Here is a 19970-nt window from a genome sequence, read left to right on the forward strand (position 1 = left end):
AAAAGGAAATTCAAACAATAAAAGTCAATAAAAATATTTCTTTTGCCGAAGCACGAAAAATTGTAATTTCCAGGACACCGACTATTGGAGTGTCATATTCTTCTGCGGCCAAAACCTGCCCGTATTGTTCAAATAAAACAGCACCACAAACAGAAATATCATCTGATAATAACCCAATGCCTTCATCTAGGCAATATTCAGCTAATCACAATAGATCCAATGATCCTGGAAAAGAAATAATACAAAACAAAACTGGACCTCCAAATATATCTAAAGTAAATGACCAAAAAAACCAAAAGGAAACTAACTTAGGAAATCTAAATGACAATAATGCCTTAAAAATACCACCCACTATTCAATTAAACAGTGGTAACATTACTCATAACAAAACATCTCGTATACCTACAACCAACAATAAAAAAGTAGAAACACCCAAAAGAACGTTAAAACTTTTCAAAGAAACAAAAGCTATGAGGAAGTCTCGAATACAGACAATGAAAAATAACTTGGACGGAAAAATAAGAGATTCCATTAAAAAACGTACACTTACTAAACAAGATTTTTTAAAACAATCAAGAATTGACGAAGATGACGATACTGATGATTTTAAAATTCACCCATCTGATGATGACGTGATGTTCACTGACGGGGTAGAAGAGACTTTAAATACATCAAAGAAAAAATAAGCTTTTATGGCACTTAAACTTATTTCGTGGAATTGCCGTGGTTTAAAGTCCCACTCTGATGATATTAAATCGCTTTTAAATAAATACCAGCCCATTTGCCTCGGATTACAGGAAACTTGTCTTTCTCCTGACGATGTTATTAATATTAAATATTACAACATAATAAGGAAAGATTACACTCAAGGCGCAAGAGCTTCAGCTGGTGTAGCAATTCTAATCTCAAAAGATTTTCCCTTTATACAGATACCATTAAATGGCGAGATACAAGCATTGGCAATTCAGCTGCAGATTGATGTCCTTGTTACTGTTTGTTTTATTTACCTCCCACCTAATTATATTTGCACTCAACAGGAATTAGATGAATTAATAGATCAATTACCTGAACCGTTCTTTCTTCTTGGGGATCTCAACGGCCATAACCCAATATGGGGCAGTCCAGATATTAATATAAGAGGGAAACAAATAGAAACTCTAATTGATGACCACTGTATCTGTTTATTAAATAATAATAACCAAACATATTTTCATCAACCAACTCAGACATTCCACACACTTGATTTAGCTCTTTGCTCCCCTTCTTTAGTCATCAAATGGAATTTCAATACAGAAGACGACCTGTATAACAGTGATCATTTCCCGATCATATTAAATTACATAGATGATGACATTAGATATCCTGAAAGACCGAAGAAATTCATATTTCAGAAAGCAAACTGGACACTATTTTCACAACTTGCTACAATAACATTGGAAATGGTACAAGATTATAGCATAGAAGACGCAGTCGACAAAGTTACAAATTTAATTATTCAAGCAGCAGATATAACTATTCCTAAAACATCAGGGAAAACACCAAAAATATGGAAACCCTGGTGGAATGAAGAATGCCGAATTACTATGAAAGAACTAAAGAAAGCTTGGGGAAACTTTCGACGCTATCCGACCACATCTAACCTAATTGCTTTTAAATTGGCTGGTGCAAACTTTAGAAGAGTCAAACGCGTAAGCAAAAGGAAATCTTGGCAAAATTTCATTAACTCCATAAATAATCAAATATCATCAAAAAAGCTGTGGGACAAGATAAGAAAACTATCTGGTAGATATGATAGCCCAGTAGTATCCTTTTTGAATTACAATGGACAAGTCGTAACAGATATTAAAGAGATTGCGAACACATTAGGAGAAACCTTTGCTGCTGTTTCTAGTGCGAATTCATATTCGCCAGATTTTATTTTATTCAAGACAAATGAAGAGAGACAAGGTATAAATTTTAATACCGTTACAGACGAAGAATATAATTCTGATTTTTATCTTAATGAACTCAAACGCGCTTTGAGTAGATCGCATGCTACTTCCGCTGGTCCTGATAAGATCAATCTCCTCATGCTCACTCATCTAACTGAGACGTCCATGCATAACCTTTTAATTTTATTTAATAGAATATGGAAAGAACATAAGTTCCCCAATTCTTGGAGAAGAGCCATGGTAATCCCTGTTTTAAAACCTGGGAAAGACGCTAAAACTCCTAGCAGTTATCGACCTATAGCTCTCACTAGCTGTCTTTGCAAGGTATTGGAAAGGATGGTAAATTCTAGACTTATACATGTTCTGGAAAAAAAGAAATGGTTGTCGCCTTTTCAATCTGGTTTCCGAGTCGGTAGAGGAACAGTGGATAGTATTTTACAACTAGAAACTTCTATACGAGAGGCCTTCGTTAGTAAAAAAACACCTTGTTTCAATTCTGTTTGACATGGAGAAGGCATATGATAAAACATGGCGATACGGAATTTTAAAAGACCTCTATGAAATTGGTTTTAGAGGCAATCTCCCAATTTTTATTAAGAACTTTTTAAAGACAAGAACGTTTCAAGTCCGAATAGGAAATATTTTATCTCGCAACTTTTATCAAGAGGAGGGTGTTCCTCAGGGTAGCGTTCTTAGTGTTATCCTATTCATTGTTAAAATAAATGGAGTCATGAAGCAATTACCAACGTGCGTGAAAGGCTCTCTTTTTGTAGATGATCTTGCAATTCACTGCTCCGGCACAGATATGGTCTATATTGAAAAGAAATTGCAAGAGGCGGTGAATAATATCAGTCAATGGAGCAGAGAAAATGGATTCCAGATTTCAACTCAAAAGACAAATGGCGTACATTTTTGCAGAAGACGTGGACTCCATTTGGATCCAAAAATTTTACTGAATGATTGCACAATTCCTATCGTAAAGGAAGCAAAATATTTAGGACTGATACTTGACTCTAAGCTGACTTTCAAATCTCATATAAATTACTTAAAAAGAAAGTGCATTCAATCTCTAAATCTTATCAAAATACTTTAGGGGATATCATATGGAGCCGAAAGCACTGCTATGATGAGAGTTTATAAAGCTCTTATACGTTCAAAACTCGATTATGGATGCGTTATTTACGGCTCGGCTGCAAAATCTACCCTGAACGCTCTCGATACTATACATCATCAGGGCCTCCGGCTGTGTCTGGGAGCATTTAGAACATCCCCGATTCAAAGTATCTATGTAATGAGCAATGAACCTTCATTAGAGTTGAGACGGGAGAGGCTTACTCTCAATGCTTTTTTTAAAATTAAAAGCGATTCATCTCACCCGATGCATTATAAAGTCCTTAATCCTATATATGGGTCATTATTTGCGCTAAAGCGTTCGTTCATCCCTTCATTCGGCTTCAGAGTTGGGGACACTTTGAGGAATTTTAACGTTACCGATTTTCCAATCTTGGAGAAAAATGATGAACTTCCACCTTGGGAGGAATTAAATATAAATTTTATTAATGAGTTTGAACACTTGCCGAAATCAACAACACCTGAAATCGTGTACAAAAATTTATTTTACGATCACAGAGATCGCTTTTCAAACTATGAGCCTGTGTTTACTGATGGCTCTAAAAATGAAGATCATGTTGGAGCAGCAGTTGTGATAGGAGATGTTACTATATCGGAAAGATTACACCAGTTTTGCTCAGTATTTACCTCAGAGATATATGGTATATATTTAGCTTTAATTAAACTGAATTATTTCGGAGGGAAATTTATTTTATATACAGATTCAAAAAGTGCAATCGATGCTCTGAAGAATGTCAATCCTCTTAGTCATCCTCTGGTTCTTAAATGTGCAGAAATGTACAAATATTTAACCAATAAAGGTCTGTATATTGCTTTTTGTTGGATTCCTGGCCATGTGGGTATTGTAGGTAATGAGGTAGCTGACAAGGCATCTAAAACGGCTACGCTCACGGTGGAAAACTTTGTCCCACTGAAAGATTCTTTACAAGCTGTTAGGAATTGGATCAATAAAAAATGGCAAAGAAATTGGGACGAGCAGCTCACAAATAAATTACACGCGTTTTGGCCTTTTATCGGTCGCATTAACACATCTAATTTAAGCAGGAAACAAGATGTAATATTGACTCGCCTTAGAATCGGTCATATAAAAATTACGCACAAGCACTTGCTTTGTTCAGAGCCTGCACCTATTTGTTCTCATTGTCAATGCATTCTTTCAGTGCGGCATATTTTAATAGAGTGTCAAAATTTTAATACATATAGACTCGACCGATTTGGAACAAATAACGTTACCTTAAGCCAACTGATTGGAGAAAATCCCCATCCAAACCTTTTTAAGTTCCTTAGAGATGTAAATATTTATAATCTCATTTAAGTTCTTTTCTTTAAACTTTAAAATTTTCTTTTACTGAACTGGTTACTATCACATAAAATATGAAGAATGTGCATATCTAGTGTTTGGCGCAGTTTAGTCAAATATGGCTCTTGCGCCATAAAACGCAACTCAACCAACCAACTTTTCAATATAAGAACGATGGGATCCATCATCCATCAATGCGCGAACACAGACTTCTTCGTTTTTATGTCGTAGTCTGACAGTGATAGTTTTTAGATAAATTTTACGTTCTGAGGGAAGATTTGTTAACAAAGTTTCCGTGGAATGTTGCTCCTCATCAACTTCTCTACTCTTCGAGGAAATTTTATCCTTTCGTAAATCTGGACATAGTAAAGCATAATGCCTTCGTCCACAAATCAAACATTTAACGAAACTAAGGCACCTTTTTGCCATATGACCAGGCTTAAGGCAAACGAGGCAGCATCTCTTGCGCATAACTTGTCCTTTTCTGTCCTCATAAGCCAAGTTGGAGATTTTCTGGCAGTCTTGACTTGCATGAGCACGCTCACAGAAAATACACTGATTTCTTCCAACGGATGTATTCGCAATTAGAGTAGCAGCAGTGGGTTCATCTCTTAGTGGTGGTTTATGAGATTCTTTACGTTTCATACCATCGCCAAATGAAGTTTCTGCTAGAAAACGATGTTCTTCGCCTTCTACTTCATGACGTAAAAAAGTCATAAGATTTTCTAGGACTTTATCCTTCGAGACAACAGGATCATCTTCTTTGTCTTCTCTATTCAGCCTATATCTATCCCATGCTTTTAAGATTTCTGTTGGGAGACACGATTCAACAACTGGATACAACATTGCTGCAAAATTAGACGTTGTCACACCTAATGTCTCTAACGCATGTAAATATGAACCAAGTTTATCGTACAAATCATTTAACTTGATATTCGATTTACTATTGACTAATGCTAATAAATCTCGAATGTAAACTTCAATCAGTAAATCCTTCCTCCCAAATCGGTACTTCAAATGCTCTATAACTTTCGCATAATTGTCCTTAGACGGTGGGTAACTTTCCACAATATCACGAGCCTTTGTTTTTGGTTTTAACGAAGATAATAAATATTGAAACTTATCTTCTTCTCTTATATTCTCATCTTCATCAATGCGACAAAATTGTCCCCAAAACGCAACCCAGGTTCTAGGTATTAGATCATACTCTTTCATACGTACTTTTGGCAATTTTAAATTGTCATGTGAGTATTTACTGGAAACTACAGAGCTACTTTCATCTTCTGTATATTGTTTTTCATAAACAACTCTCATTTCGGTAAATCTGTCTCTGTATGATTCCGTCGTATCATATTCTTCATCAGAAAAAATAATACTTTCTTTAATTTCATCATCAACTTTAAATAAACGCTCAGCTTTCTCGACAACTTTGTTATATTGAACGTGAATGTTCTTTACTTTATCAATCTTATGATGAATATCATCAAACGTGTTTGCCGCTACAGTAAAAAGACGTCTTAAATTCGTTCTTTCATTTCTTAATTTAGTTTCTAATTTCAGCCTTTAATTTAGCCTCAATCTCTGTTTGTCCTGCGTTTTGAGTCATTTTACTTAATAATAAACGTAAATCAATTAAACATAAACACTCTACGCAAAATCGGAACTTCGTATATAAATAAAACAGAAGCAGTCAAAAATCATTAATTACCTGGTTTATCTTGAACAAAATAATATCCGGATTGTAAATTTGACGATTTCTGCTTCATTACGTAATGCAGAGTATAATGTCCTGTCGCGGACGCCAATTTGTTATGACTCAATGCAAATTCTCCTTTCGTTTTAAATATATTTATTTTCACAACACAACACAGAGATAATGAGGCTATTTACAGTAGAGAAAGTTATTCTGCATAGAATACGTACATAATATTGATGAAAACTTATATAAATACTATTAAAAAGCGTAAGTTAACGTAATCACATCAATAGAACCATTCTTATTTCAATTTTTTCCGTAACCTAAACTAAAAAGAAGTTGCCAGATTCCAAATTGGAATAAGCTAAGAGTAGAATTAAAGAAACAGGAAATACAAAACTTAATGGTGAGTGGCAACACCTGTATTGTTAGCTCAAAATAGGGAAGATTTTATGGCTATTTACTGAAAGAAATGTTTTATCCTGCTTTCTTAACGATGAATGATATGTAAGAATACCAACACCTTTATTTTTCCAATAAATGCGAGGCACTCTTTTCAGGCTATGTAAGGATATAATAGCAAACTATTGGGTTATCACTGCGGCAAATTACAAAGCAGTTTTCTCATGAAATGTATTGTGAATATTGTTATTGCGGAAGGAAGTCATCTTCTTATTCTGTAAAAGAGCTATTGGAAGTTTTGATGCTCAGTAGAAACTATCGGTTTCATATAAGGAAGACCCGAAAACTTCAAACTGCCGCGATTTATGTATATATAGAGAGAGACTATAGTCTCTCTATAATAAATACCTCTTAGTAATAGTAATAAATACCAAGTTAAAAGGAAAAAAAATTGAATCAAAATTAAACCAATTAAATAAATACAGTTTTTAATTTTTTTTTTTTTTTTTTTTGATTCCGAAATAATTTTTTTAGTTTCGTTTCCGTAATAATTTAAATTTAATTTCATAATGCTTATATTTTTGATTATATATAATGATTACATATAAGAAAAAAATTCTAAATTCATTATTCAAGTGCTATTCTGAAAATTTTTCCTTAGTCGTGAATTGTTACTTTATATTTTACGTATTTTGAATCTATTTTTGAAGTTATCGAAGTAATTTTTGCATTATGAACAAAAGAAAGCATGAAATCACTAAAGAAGATATTAAAGCAATTTTGCTTGCTTCTAATGAAAGTGATGATAATTTTTTAAGAGAAATTGATGAATGACCAAAACAAAGATATTTTAGCTTATGTTCCATGTATCTCAATAAAGAATATGAATTGAGACTATCGAGAATTATTTTGGAAAAAATTAGATTATACTGGATTGGAATAAATTTTTGGAAATATAATATGAAGATTTAGACCAAAAACTTATCTTAATAATATTATAGAAAACCTCAGATTACATTTTCAGAAATTCAATTTGCTAAAATCAAAAAGCATAACGATTTATACTAAAAAAGTAATGCTTATGACGAACTAAAGTAAATTTTTAAGTTGAAAGCTCGCAAAATGTATTTTCAAAATATATTTCAATTCCGAATTTTATGAAATTAAATGAAGATTTAAAAATTTGTTATCTCGTCTATCGAATTGTTTTGATAGAAATGAAATTTTGTAAACATAATATATGACATAATCTCTTGGTTTGACAAAATTTTAAAAGTTATAAAATAAGAAAATTAAGTAGATTAGTAAATCTACTTAATCTTCTAGTAGATTAGTAATTTACTTAATGATTAAGTAGATTAAGAGATTAGTAAAAATAAGATGCAAGTCAAAGATGTTTTTGGAATATATATTTGTCTCAAATTCCTTTCTAATGATTTAGTTCAAAATAAGAATGGATAACTTTTTAGAAATATAATGTATAAACTTCTTTAAAAATTTAATTAAAATTCTAAGAAAAAAAACTCTTAGTATTGCTTCAGGAAATTCCAAATCAGCTGAGAAAGACGAAATTTTAGTAATAATTTTACACTGTTGTACCTAATCCGTAGAAAATAAAAGATAAGAAAATTAATAAAGAAAGTAACAGGAAACCCATATTGAAAGGGAGAGGAATTAAATTGGAGTAGATGACCATGAAATTCAGTTAGGATTTCAGGATTACTTTTATACTATATAAAGTAGGATAATCATTTAAGTTCTTCTACATGGAAAGCAAAGGGGGAAACGTGTATCAGTAAGCAGTATTTATATTTTTATCTTTCGAAAGCTATACCTTCTCATTGTGAATTCTATTTAACAATAAAAATTAAAAAAACAGTAGTACAGATTTTTCAAGTCCCAATTACCAGAATGCATTAAAAATAATTTCGTATTAAAATACATATTTAATAATTTTAAAAAATAGAATTAAATGAACTTCTTATGGTAGGCATTTCAATTGTGTGTTTCTCATAATTTTTGCTAAGTTAAATATTAAAGCGAAATATTGATTAGTAATTTTAATAAATCATATTAATTTTATTATTAATTATTATCTAGAATAATTAATATTCATTAACTAATAAATATGAATAATTATTTCATATTTTAATTCGTTTTCTTAGTACTCAATGCTAAAATGCGTTTGTAATCATCTCAGAATTATGGCATTTATTCTATTTTTTGAAAATATCAATTTATATAAGAAATAAAAAATACATTTAAAATCCATATATTACAAATTAAATAACCTCAATTTAAAAATAGAAAATTTTTAAAAAAAGTTAAAAAATTTGCAGGTGTAGCTCAAAATATTTACATACATGACATTTTTTGAATTAGTTTTAAAGAATGAAATAATAGCATTTCAATTTTCTATTGTAAATAGTATATCAAAACTGAATATACACATAAAAGTATTAATAATCATGCTAGTATTTAAAATTTTTTAAAAGAGTTATTTGGGAAGGCGGATCACAGATGTCAATACAATATGAAAATCAATATTACAGTAAGATGCATGTGAATAATTTATTGGCATATCCATTCAAGAAGATCTATCACAGCTGCGATGCATGCAAATAACTGCTATCACAGATGAACAGATCATCTAGTTTGCCATGGCTGCCAGCTGGATTTTCTTCCTTAGCAAATCTTCCACTTTCTTATCCAATACTTTGAAGTTGAATATTATCAAACATCACCCCTCAGGGGCTCACCTTCTTTAGGTGAGTACGGGTGTCCCAATCCCGAGGTACCCAGGGATCTTTACTCCCTTTCAGTTCGCTCTCCTCTACGCCTTCTGCTTTCTGCTATGTCTTTCCTTCCCTCGACGGCAAGCGAGGGAGCTCTCCATGAGAAGCTGTCGCCGTTCTGTTTGCTTCTTGCTTCTCATGGACAGCCAAAACCCCACGTGGTTGCCGTGCGTGGCCCCCTCAGGGGCTCACCTTCTTTAGGTGAGTACGGGTGTCCCAATCCCGAGGTACCCAGGGATCATTACTCCCTTTAGGTTTACTCTTCTCTGCGCCTTCTGCTTTCTGCTTTGTTTTTTCTTTCCCTCGACGGCAAGCGAGGGAGCTCTCCATGAGAAGCTGTCGCCGCTCTGTTTGCTTCTTGCTTCTCATGGACAGCCAAAAACCCCACGTGTATGCCGTGCGTGGCAACCCATTAGACGGGTGGTACATTTCGGTCCCCGGTGTATCAATCGGCTGGTATCCCAGCCATTTGGCTGGTCTGCTCAAGGGGATCAAGCGAAGGGGTCACCTTCTGGGGCTCTGCGTTAAGGGTGGTAGACGTTCCTGGAAGTGGCCCTTAGCGTATAAGTTCTGGCTAGCATCAGGGTAAGCGCCGAGGCTGGAGGCAACCAGAGCCGGTGGCTGCCTTCCCTTGTTGGGCTCCATGGTGGGCGGTGCCGTCGGGGCTTGAATTTTTTTCCCTTTTTGCATGGGTTTTTCAGACACTTCGCCACGTTTACCAATCACCGAAGATACTAGATTCTTAATCTTACACACACCAAAGACATTTAATAAAGTTTCACCTTTCATAGTTCAAAGATTGATTTCTTCATTTATTGGTGATGTCAAATCTACTAAAAAACTTCCGTCCGGGGATCTCCTTATTGAGACCTCATCAAAAACACAGATTTCTACGATGCAGAAATTAACACAACTTGGAGACTTCCCTGTAGAGGTGACTCCTCACAGGACACTGAATTTTTCTCGGGGAGTCATCTCCGATTTAGATCTTTTTGACTGTTCGGAGAATGAACTCATTCAGGAATTACATTCCCAAAAAGTTTGTGCAGCTCATCGCATAAAAATTAAACGCAATGGTTCATTCATTCCAACAAAACATGTCATTCTAACTTTCAGTAGCCCGGAACTTCCAAAATTTATACGTGCTGGCTATATACAATCCAAAGTTAAACCATATATACCAAATCCTCTGCGTTGTTTTAAATGTCAGAGATTCGGACATTCGCAGGGAACTTGTCGTGGCAACCGTCGATGTGCCAAATGTTCAGCTGATGATCATGAAACTTCAGTTTGTAGCACACAGACCTTCAAATGTTTAAACTGCTCTGGGTCCCATCCTGCGTATTCTCGTGACTGTCCTAAATGGAAAACGGAAAAAGAAATTCAAAGTCTGAAAGTCAGAAGAAATATTTCATACGCAGAAGCGAAAAAATTCGTTTTAGACAGAACACCCAAACCTGGCCTTACTTATAGTGCCGCCATAAGTTCAACATTGAAATGCACTAGTTCTCAGACCGACTTTACAGATATTAATACATTGAAAACCTGCTCCTGTAAACATTCAGCTCTTGAATCAGTAAAGAGCAATAACGTACAAAAAACTGAAAATAATCGAAATTCAGTCTCTACTACTAAAAAATCTTCTCAACCCGTTTCTCAATCTAAAGATTCAGAATTTTCTTTAACTCGTTTCGCTAAGAAGAAACGAAAGAAAACAAAATCTCCTCCAAGTGCCAAAACATCTGACAATGAAGTCCCTCCTAAACCTCCAGATCCTTCTGATATACCGATTACTTCAGACTCTATCTTAGCAATTTGTCCATCTACATCTGATATATCTGATGTAGAAATGGATAATTTTCCTAATAAATCGCCTCCAGGCGGCCCTGCGTAACTTTTTCAAACATTTCTTTTTTTTTCATGTCTGGTTTCATTTCGTGGAATTGTCGTGGGTATCGTTCTAAAACCGTCGAAATCAAATCACTTTTAAATGAACACAGGCCTGTCTGTTTTGCTTTACAAGAGACCTATTTAAAACCCTCAATAATCTCTAAAATTAGAGGGTACAACTGCGTCCGCAAAGATTCAAATACAAATTTAAATGCTAGTGTTTCAGGAGGTGTTTGCATTTTCACTTCCAACTTCTACCCCAGCACACCAATTATCCTTCATACCAATTTGCAGGCTGTTGCTATTCAAGTCCACATAAAGACACTTATAACAGTTTGCTGTGTATACCTCCCTCCACGTGAGGTGATTTTACAAGAAGATTTAAACTCTTTAGTGGATCAACTTCCTATTCCCTTCATATTACTCGGTGATTTTAACGGACATAGCATCCTATGGGGAAATGAGGACACCAACTCTCGTGGCCAGCAAATTGAGCAGTTGATATCTGATCATAATCTCTGCCTGTTAAATAGTGATGAAAAGACATATTTTCACGAACCTACTCGTTCATTTCATTCATTAGACCTTGTTGTATGTTCGCCAATACTATTTCCACTTTTAAATTTTTCAGTTGGAAAAGATCTTCTGAATAGTGACCACTTTCCAATTATGATTGCCCTTGCTGATAGTGTTAGGATGGCACAACGACCATCTGTCTACTTATTCCAACGGGCAGATTGGGAAAGCTTTCAGCAGTTGGCCACAATCACTGAAGCAATGGTTAATTGTTTGGATATCTCTGAGGCCGTTACACAAATAACTCAAATTATATTATATGCCGCTGATATTGCAATTCCAAAAAGTTCTACCAGACCTCGTAAGCTCTCCAAACCTTGGTGGAATAATGCCTGCCGTGAAGCGGAGAAGGCACAAAGTAAACGGTGGAATATTTTTAGAAGATATCCAACAACAGAAAATCTCGTTGCATTCAAGTGTGCAAAGGCATTTGCCCGAAAAGTTCGAAGACGCAGTCAGAGGGAATATTGGATTGGATACGTGTCTCGTATTACATCTAATATATCTAGTAAGCATTTATGGAAAAAAGTAAAGGCTGCTAACGGTATTTACCAAGAATTTACATTTCCGGTTTTAAAGAATAATTCCTCTATTTACTCATCACCCAGAGATATAGCTAATATTATTGCTGAAACATTTTCCAAAGTGTCTAGCTCAGACAGCTATAACCCTACGTTTCTAAGTATAAAGAACTGTGCTGAGAGACAACCAATTAACTTTAAAGTACGACATGCCCTCCCATATAACTCTGAATTCGATATGTGTGAGCTGCAAAAGGCACTTTCCAAATCTCATAACACCAGTCCGGGACCCGATAGAATATCATACCATATGCTTAGCCATTTGAGTATTCGATCACTTAATAATATTCTCCGCCTCTATAATAGAATTTGGAATGAAGGAATTTTTCCGTCGCAATGGCAGGAAGCTATTATAATTCCAATTTTGAAACCTGGGAAAGATCCAACAGACCCTTCAAACTATCGTCCTATAGCACTTACGAGCTGTTTAAGCAAAACATTTGAAAGAATGGTTAATTTCCGGCTTATCCATCAACTTGAATTGGAAAACCGTATACCTTTACATCAAAGTGGATTTCGCAAAGGTAGATCTACCCTTGATAACATTTTACAGTTGGAAACAGAAATCCGTAATGCATTTGTGCGGAGAAATCATTTGGTTTCCATATTCATAGATATTGAAAAGGCGTATGACCAGACTTGGCGTTATGGGATACTTCGAACCCTCTATGAGTTTGGGTTTCGTGGTCAATTACCACTTTTTATTAAAAATTTTTTATCTTGTCGTGTTTTTAAAGTCCGTGTTGGATCAGTATTATCTGACTCTTTTATTCAAATGGAAGGTGTTCCTCAGGGTAGCGTATTGAGCGTTACTCTTTTTATTATCCACATTTCTAAAATTCTTTTAATACTTCCTTCATCAGTTTTAGGCACATTATACGTTGATGATTTGCATATTTCTTGCCAGGGATCAAACATAAGACTGATTGAAAGGCAGTTGCAGACTGCTGTGAATAGTCTTGTGAAATGGTGTGATCAGAATGGATACACAGTTTCATCAAGTAAAAGTTGTTGCGTCCACTTTTGCAGAAAACGCAGTCTTCACCCTGAACCTGAAATTTGTATACGCAATAGAGTTCTTCCTGTTGTACCAGAAGTACGTTTTCTCGGGGTAATTTTCGACCGAAAGCTTTCTTTCCATTCTCACATCTCCTTTCTACGAAAGAAATGTGAAAAAATGCTAAATATTCTAAAGGTTCTCTCCAACACATCTTGGGGAGCTGATAGGTCATCATTACTCCGAGTATATGAAGCTCTGATTCTATCTCGTATAGACTACGGTTGTTTAGCATATGGCTCTACCAGCAATACTGCTTTGAAGAAACTTGATACAATCCATCATTCTGCTCTGAGGATTTGCTCTGGAGCTTTCCGCACATCCCCAGTGCAAAGCTTATATGTAATGTGCCATCAACTTCCATTATCTCTGCGTCGCCAGAAATTGTCATTGCAATATTATTTTAAAATTTCATCCACACCTAATCATCCTTTAATTTACACCACTCTCAGTCAATTTTTAGAGCGAATTTATAATGCTCGTCCAACGGCTATCCGTCCATTTTATGAACGCATGAAATCCTTCATTTCAGACACACAACTTTCTGAAGTGAGCATATTGTCTATTGACCGTTTCTGCTTTCCTCCCTGGAATACACCATGCATTTCTCATATAAACCCATTCATTGGTTTCAAAAAATCTCATATTGATGCACATTCGCTTCAGCGAATATTCCTTGAGCATCGTGCCCAGTATAATAACTATAAAGCAATCTTTACTGATGGTTCAAAAACGATGAATCATGTCGGTTTCGGTGTTATTTTAGATAACTCTACATATAACCATACTCTCCCCAAATATTGCTCAGTGTATACGGCAGAGGCAACTGCTATTTTATTTGCACTGCAAAATATTTCTTCATCTGACTGTCGTAAATTTTGCTTATACACCGACAACATGAGCGTTTTGCAACAATTACAAAATTTTGATTATTCTTGTCATCCAATTGTTGCACAAATCATGCAGCAACTATCAATACTGGCTAATAGAGACTTCGAAATAATTTTCTGCTGGGTACCGAGTCACGTTGGAATCCATGGCAATGAGCTTGCAGATCTAGCTGCAAAATCAGCTTCAGAACCGTTCAATTTCCGTGTTCCCTTTTGTGATGTATCAAGTTATATCAAACGATACATCGATAAAAAGTGGCAAGAAGTTTGGGACACACATGTTGATAACAAACTACATGTTATTCAACCAAAAATAAATATGTGGTCAGTTTTACCAAACCGATGTGCAGATGTAAAATTAATTCGTCTACGCATTGGGCACACAAGGTATACGCATAGACATTTGCTGTTTGGTGAAAGAGCCCCTCATTGTACGAACTGTGGAGTGATCAATTCTATTGCACATATTCTTACTCAATGTCCTAATTTTACTTCTGATCGTTTAACTCACTTTCATTCGCCTATTTTAAATTTACAGGACCTAGTGGGTGAGAAACCTCACTTAAAACTATTTGACTTTTTAAAAGCCATTGGTTTCTTTCATAGCATTTAAAATTTGAGTTTTATTTTTATTCTTGTGCCAAATCATTATAAATCATGGACCTTCTAAACTTTTGACGTTTTACAATGTATCCTTGTTTTATTTACACATTTTACACTTTTATGATGGAACTATTTAAATATCCTTGTGGATGGCGCAGCTTGTCCTAAATTGGACCTTGTGCCAGAAAACCTTAACTATACCATACCATACCATTGCCGTGCGTGGCAACCCATTAGACGGGTGGTGCACTGTGGTCCCCAGTGTATCAATCGGCTGGTACCTAGCCACCGGAGTGGTTAGTCTGCTAGGGATCAAGCGAAGGGGTTACTCCTTGGGCTTGGCGTTAAGGGTGGTCACTGTCCCCGGGGGTAACTCCCAGCGTATAGGTACCAGTTAGCATTATGGTAAGTGCTGAGGCTAGGAACATCTAGAGCCAGTTACTACCATCCCTTGTAGGGCTCCGTGGTGGGCGATGCCGCTGGGCCTGAATCCCCATCTATATCGTATGGGCCGTAAAAACTTTGCTCCCTTCAGTGGGCAACAAAAGAATCAAACTTCCTTAATACATTTTGACAAATTTTTCATCATAAAGCGCATGTCTACAAACAATGAAACCTTCCATAATGTTTCACCTTTTCTTGTTGAAAAGGCCATCACTGGAACACTTGGTACTGTATCATCGACCCGGAAACTACGATCTGGTGATTTGCTTGTGGAAGTGAGTTCCCGAAAGCAATCACAACAAATACTGAAACTGAAAACATTGGGAACAATATCTGTAAGCGTAAGTGCTCACGCTACATTAAATTCTTCAAAAGGTGTAATAACGTGTGGCGAGTTGTTTAATGATTCCATTGAAAAAATTACTGCAGAACTGAAACCTGAAGGAGTAACTCATGTACGCCGTATAACTATCCGACGGGATGGACAACTCCTTCCTACTAAGCACTTCATTCTCACGTTTAACAATCCTAAATTACCTGAATCTGTGAAAGTCGGCTATATGAAATTGCCTGTTAGGACATATATTCCAAACCCACTTCGATGTTTCCAATGCCAACGCTTTGGGCATTCTAAAGCCAGCTGCCGTGGGACTCTCACCTGTGCCCGCTGTGGAGAAAAAGGCCATGACAACCAACAGTGTTCTGCAGCAGAAAAGTGCGTGAACTGTGATGGTAACCACAGTTCCTTTTCTCGATCTTGCCCCCGTTGGACATTGGAAAAACAGATTGTATCGGTTAAATTCAAGGAAGATATTCCATATCCTGAGGCCAGGCGAAAAGTACTTGCTCAGACGCCAACACCAGGCGTGACTTACGCATCTGTTACCAAAAAACAATTTTGTGCAAATTGCTCCTGTGCAAATTGTGTGCAGAATATGTCCAGAACTAAACCTCTACCAAAAGTATCTGATACAGATTCTGAAATTTCTATAACCAGTGCTTCTGAACCCAGTAAACCGGAAAAGCATCAACGCAAAGTAAAACCGAACAAAGCATTGAAGCTTAAGATTTCGAAACGCGGCATCCCTCAAAATAATCTTCATCAAAAAATGAAAAAGTCAACTTTGAATAACTCAGTCGCTCTGGGACTTGCGAGTCAGGGCATAGTCCACAAGGATTTATCATCCATTTTTAAAGGCGTGCCCAAAAGTCCCGATAGTATTTCGCTTCATCCATCTGAAGAGGATGATAATGACCTCCAAATGAGTTGCGAGTTATCGCCAACTCCATCTAATGTTCCTACCACTGCTTTTAAAACACACGCTTCTTAATGGGTTTTTGTATTTCATGGAACTGTCGCGGCATTCGTCCCAAATTAAATGAAATTAGGACAATGCTTAACAAATTTCATCCCGCTTGTCTCTGCCTTCAAGAAACTTTCTTGAAGACAAACATCCCACTTAAATTACGTGGTTATAATATCGTTCGGAAAGATGCAGAAAACGGCTCCCATAATTCTGGAGGTGTCTGCATTCTAACCTCCAATTCCTTTCCGAGCACACCTCTTTCGCTCCATACTGATTTGCAAGCTGTGGCTGTTCAAGTGCATGCACGAGCATTAATTACAGTCTGTTGTATCTATTTGCCACCTAATGCTTCTGTTAGTCAACAAGATCTTGACAGTTTAGTGGATCAACTTCCAGCTCCGTTTATTCTACTTGGTGACTTTAATGGCCATTCTACTTTGTGGGGTTCAGATAGAACAAATTCTCGTGGGCGGCAGATCGAACAGTTTATTTCTAATAACTGTCTCTGTTTGCTCAATAATGACGAGAAAACTTATTTTCACGAACCAACACGCTCCTTTCACAATCTACCCCTCAGGGGCTCACCTTCTTTAGGTGAGTACGGGTGTCCCAATCCCGAGGTACCCAGGGATCTATACTCCCTTTATGTTTCCACTCCCTTACGCCTTCTGCTATCTGCTTAATTTTTTCCTTCCCTCGACGGCAAGCGAGGGAGCTCTCCATGAGAAGCTGTCGCCGCTCTGTTTGCTTCTTGCTTCTCATGGACAGCCAAAACCCCACGTGTTTGCCGTGCGTGGCGACCCATTTGAAAGACGGGTGGTGTACTGTGGTCCCCTGTGCATCAATCGGCTGGTCGCTAACCACCTAAGTGGTTAGTTTGCTAGGGATCAAGCGAAGGGGTTACTCCTTGGGCTTGGCGTTAAGGGTGGTCACTGTCCCCGGGGGTAACTCCGAGCGTATAGGTACCGGCCAGCACTAAGGTAAGTGCCGAGGCTGGGAATGGCCAGAGCCGGTGGCTGCCTTCCCTTGTTGGGCTCCGTGGTGGGCGGTGCCGTCGGACCCGAATCTTATTCGATATCGCATGGGCTCCTCCCGAAAATCTCCCTTCAGTGGGCATCGCAAAGAACTCAATCTCAAAAGTAATTTTCCACATTTTGACCGTTACTTTGTTATCAAACGTGTTTCTGAAAAGAATGATACATTTAATTCTATATCACCATTCCTCGTACAGAAAGCCATTACAGCAACCATTGGTGAGGTATCTTCTATCCGGAAGATGCGTTCTGGTGACTTGCTGGTACAGGTAAATTCCAAAAAACAAGCACAACAAGTTATGAAACTTAAAGCCTTAGCCACCTTTCCCGTTACTGTCAGCTCTCATACATCCCTAAATTTCTCCAAAGGAGTAATAACGTGTGGGGAATTATTTAACGTTCCTCTAGAGGAGATCTCCGAGGAACTGAAACCCCAAGGAGTAACTCATGTACGCCAGATCACCATTCGGCGGGATGGACAACTCTTACCCACCAAACATTACGTAATGACCTTTCATAGACCAAAAATACCTGAATACCTTTATGCAGGATATATAAAATTGCCTGTCCGCCAGTACATCCCTAATCCGCTAAGATGTTTTCAATGCCAGCGTTTTGGCCACTCCAGGGCTAACTGCCGCGGGACATTAACATGCGCCCGCTGTGCTGAAAAAGGCCACGACAGCCAGCAATGTAACGCTGAAGAAAAATGTGTAAATTGCGGTGAGAATCATGCATCTTTCTCTCGGTCCTGTGAACGATGGAAAGTAGAAAAAGAAATTACCTCTATTAAATTTAAAGAAGACATCAGCTATCCTGAAGCTCGGAAAAAAGTTTTAAATCAGACACCAAAACCTGGATTGAGCTATGCTTCCATAGTTAAAACAACCTTCTGTGTAAATTGTTCCTGCACAAATTGTGCAAAATATGCTCCTCAACCGAAAAATACTGAAAAGTCATCCGATTCTGAAATTGAAAATGAAACAAACACGACTCCTGTAACTAGCAAATCGTCTAGACCTAAAATGAATTCTAACTCTCAAAAATCACTTAAACTTAAGCTTTCGAAACGAGGAATCTCACCAAAAGACATAAGATCAAAGTTGAAAAAATCGACATCACAAAATTCTGTCGCTTTGGGACTTGCGACACAAGGTAATGCTCATAAGGACTTAACGTCCATTTTTGGCAAACCTAAAAGTCCCGATTCCATTTCCCTTCATCCGTCTGACGAGGAGGATGAATTACAAATGAGTTGCGATGTTTCGCCAACTCTTGATAAGACTCGCACCAACATTCTCAATACTTCTGTTACTTAATGGGAACTTTCATTTCCTGGAACTGTCGTGGCCTTCGGTCCAAATTTGTTGGTATTAAGCAAATTATTAACCAGTTTCATCCCGCTTGTTTTGCTTTTCAGGAAACTTTCCTGAAGCACGACATCCCCATGAAAATCCGTGGATATAACTGTGCTCGTAAAGATGCTAATACTGGAAATAATCCTTCCGGTGGTGTTTGCATCTTAACCTCCAATCTTTACCCGAGCTCACATTTAAATTTGCAAACTTCTTTACAAGCTGTGGCTGTTCAAGTCCATATACGGACCCTTATCACAGTTTGCAGCATTTACTTGCCTCCACATGCTATCATTAACCAACATGAACTTAATAATTTATTGGACCAACTACCCAAACCTTTCGTACTACTTGGTGATTTTAATGCTCATAGTACTTTATGGGGCTCGGAAAATACAAATTCTCGTGGGAGACAGATTGAACAGTTTATCTCTGATAACTGTCTCTGTCTGCTTAATCATGATGAGAAAACCTATTTCCATGAGCCCACACGTACGTTTCACAGTCTGGATCTGGCTATTTGCTCTCCCGATCTCTTTCCGTTGCTCAGTTTTGCAGTTGCGACTGATCTCTACGATAGTGATCACTTCCCCTTAATGGTTTCCTATGCTGATAGAGGCGGCGCGACTTCTTGTCCCCCGCGTTTCCTATTCCAGCGGGCTGATTGGAATGCTTTCATGCAACAGGCAGTAATTTCAGAGAATATGGTCAGAACAACTAATATTACAGAGGCAGTACAAAATGTAGTTGACTGTTTGATTGACGCTGCGAACAATACCATCCCCAAAAGCTCCCCACGTTTGAGGAAATTCCCCAGACCGTGGTGGAATGAGGCTTGCCGCGACAGTCACCGAGAACAAAAAAAGCGGTGGAATATTTTCCGCAGATATCCCACAACAGAGAATTTACTTGCTTTCAAACGTGCCAGAGCCAATGCTCGTCGTGTCCGTAGGCAAAGTCAGAGAGAGTCCTGGATTA

The 19970-nt window shown here is 37.1% G+C and overlaps 2 protein-coding genes across 2 annotated transcripts; one reads left to right on the plus strand and one right to left on the minus strand.

Annotated features, from left to right (window-relative positions):
• Positions 1–4506: 4506 nt before the first annotated feature.
• On the minus strand, positions 4507–5676 carry LOC129959682 (uncharacterized). The gene has a single exon (XM_056072571.1). The coding sequence runs from the start codon at positions 5674–5676 to the stop codon at positions 4507–4509; it is 1170 nt and encodes a 389-aa protein (XP_055928546.1).
• A 12008-nt stretch (positions 5677–17684) lies between these two features.
• Positions 17685–18956, plus strand: LOC129959683 (uncharacterized). Its single transcript, XM_056072572.1, has one exon. The coding sequence runs from the start codon at positions 17685–17687 to the stop codon at positions 18954–18956; it is 1272 nt and encodes a 423-aa protein (XP_055928547.1).
• The last annotated feature ends 1014 nt before the right edge of the window (positions 18957–19970 follow it).

The sequence above is a fragment of the Argiope bruennichi genome, chromosome X2, assembly GCF_947563725.1.
Source record: "Argiope bruennichi chromosome X2, qqArgBrue1.1, whole genome shotgun sequence".
In the NCBI taxonomy this organism is placed as follows: Eukaryota; Metazoa; Arthropoda; class Arachnida; order Araneae; family Araneidae; genus Argiope; species Argiope bruennichi.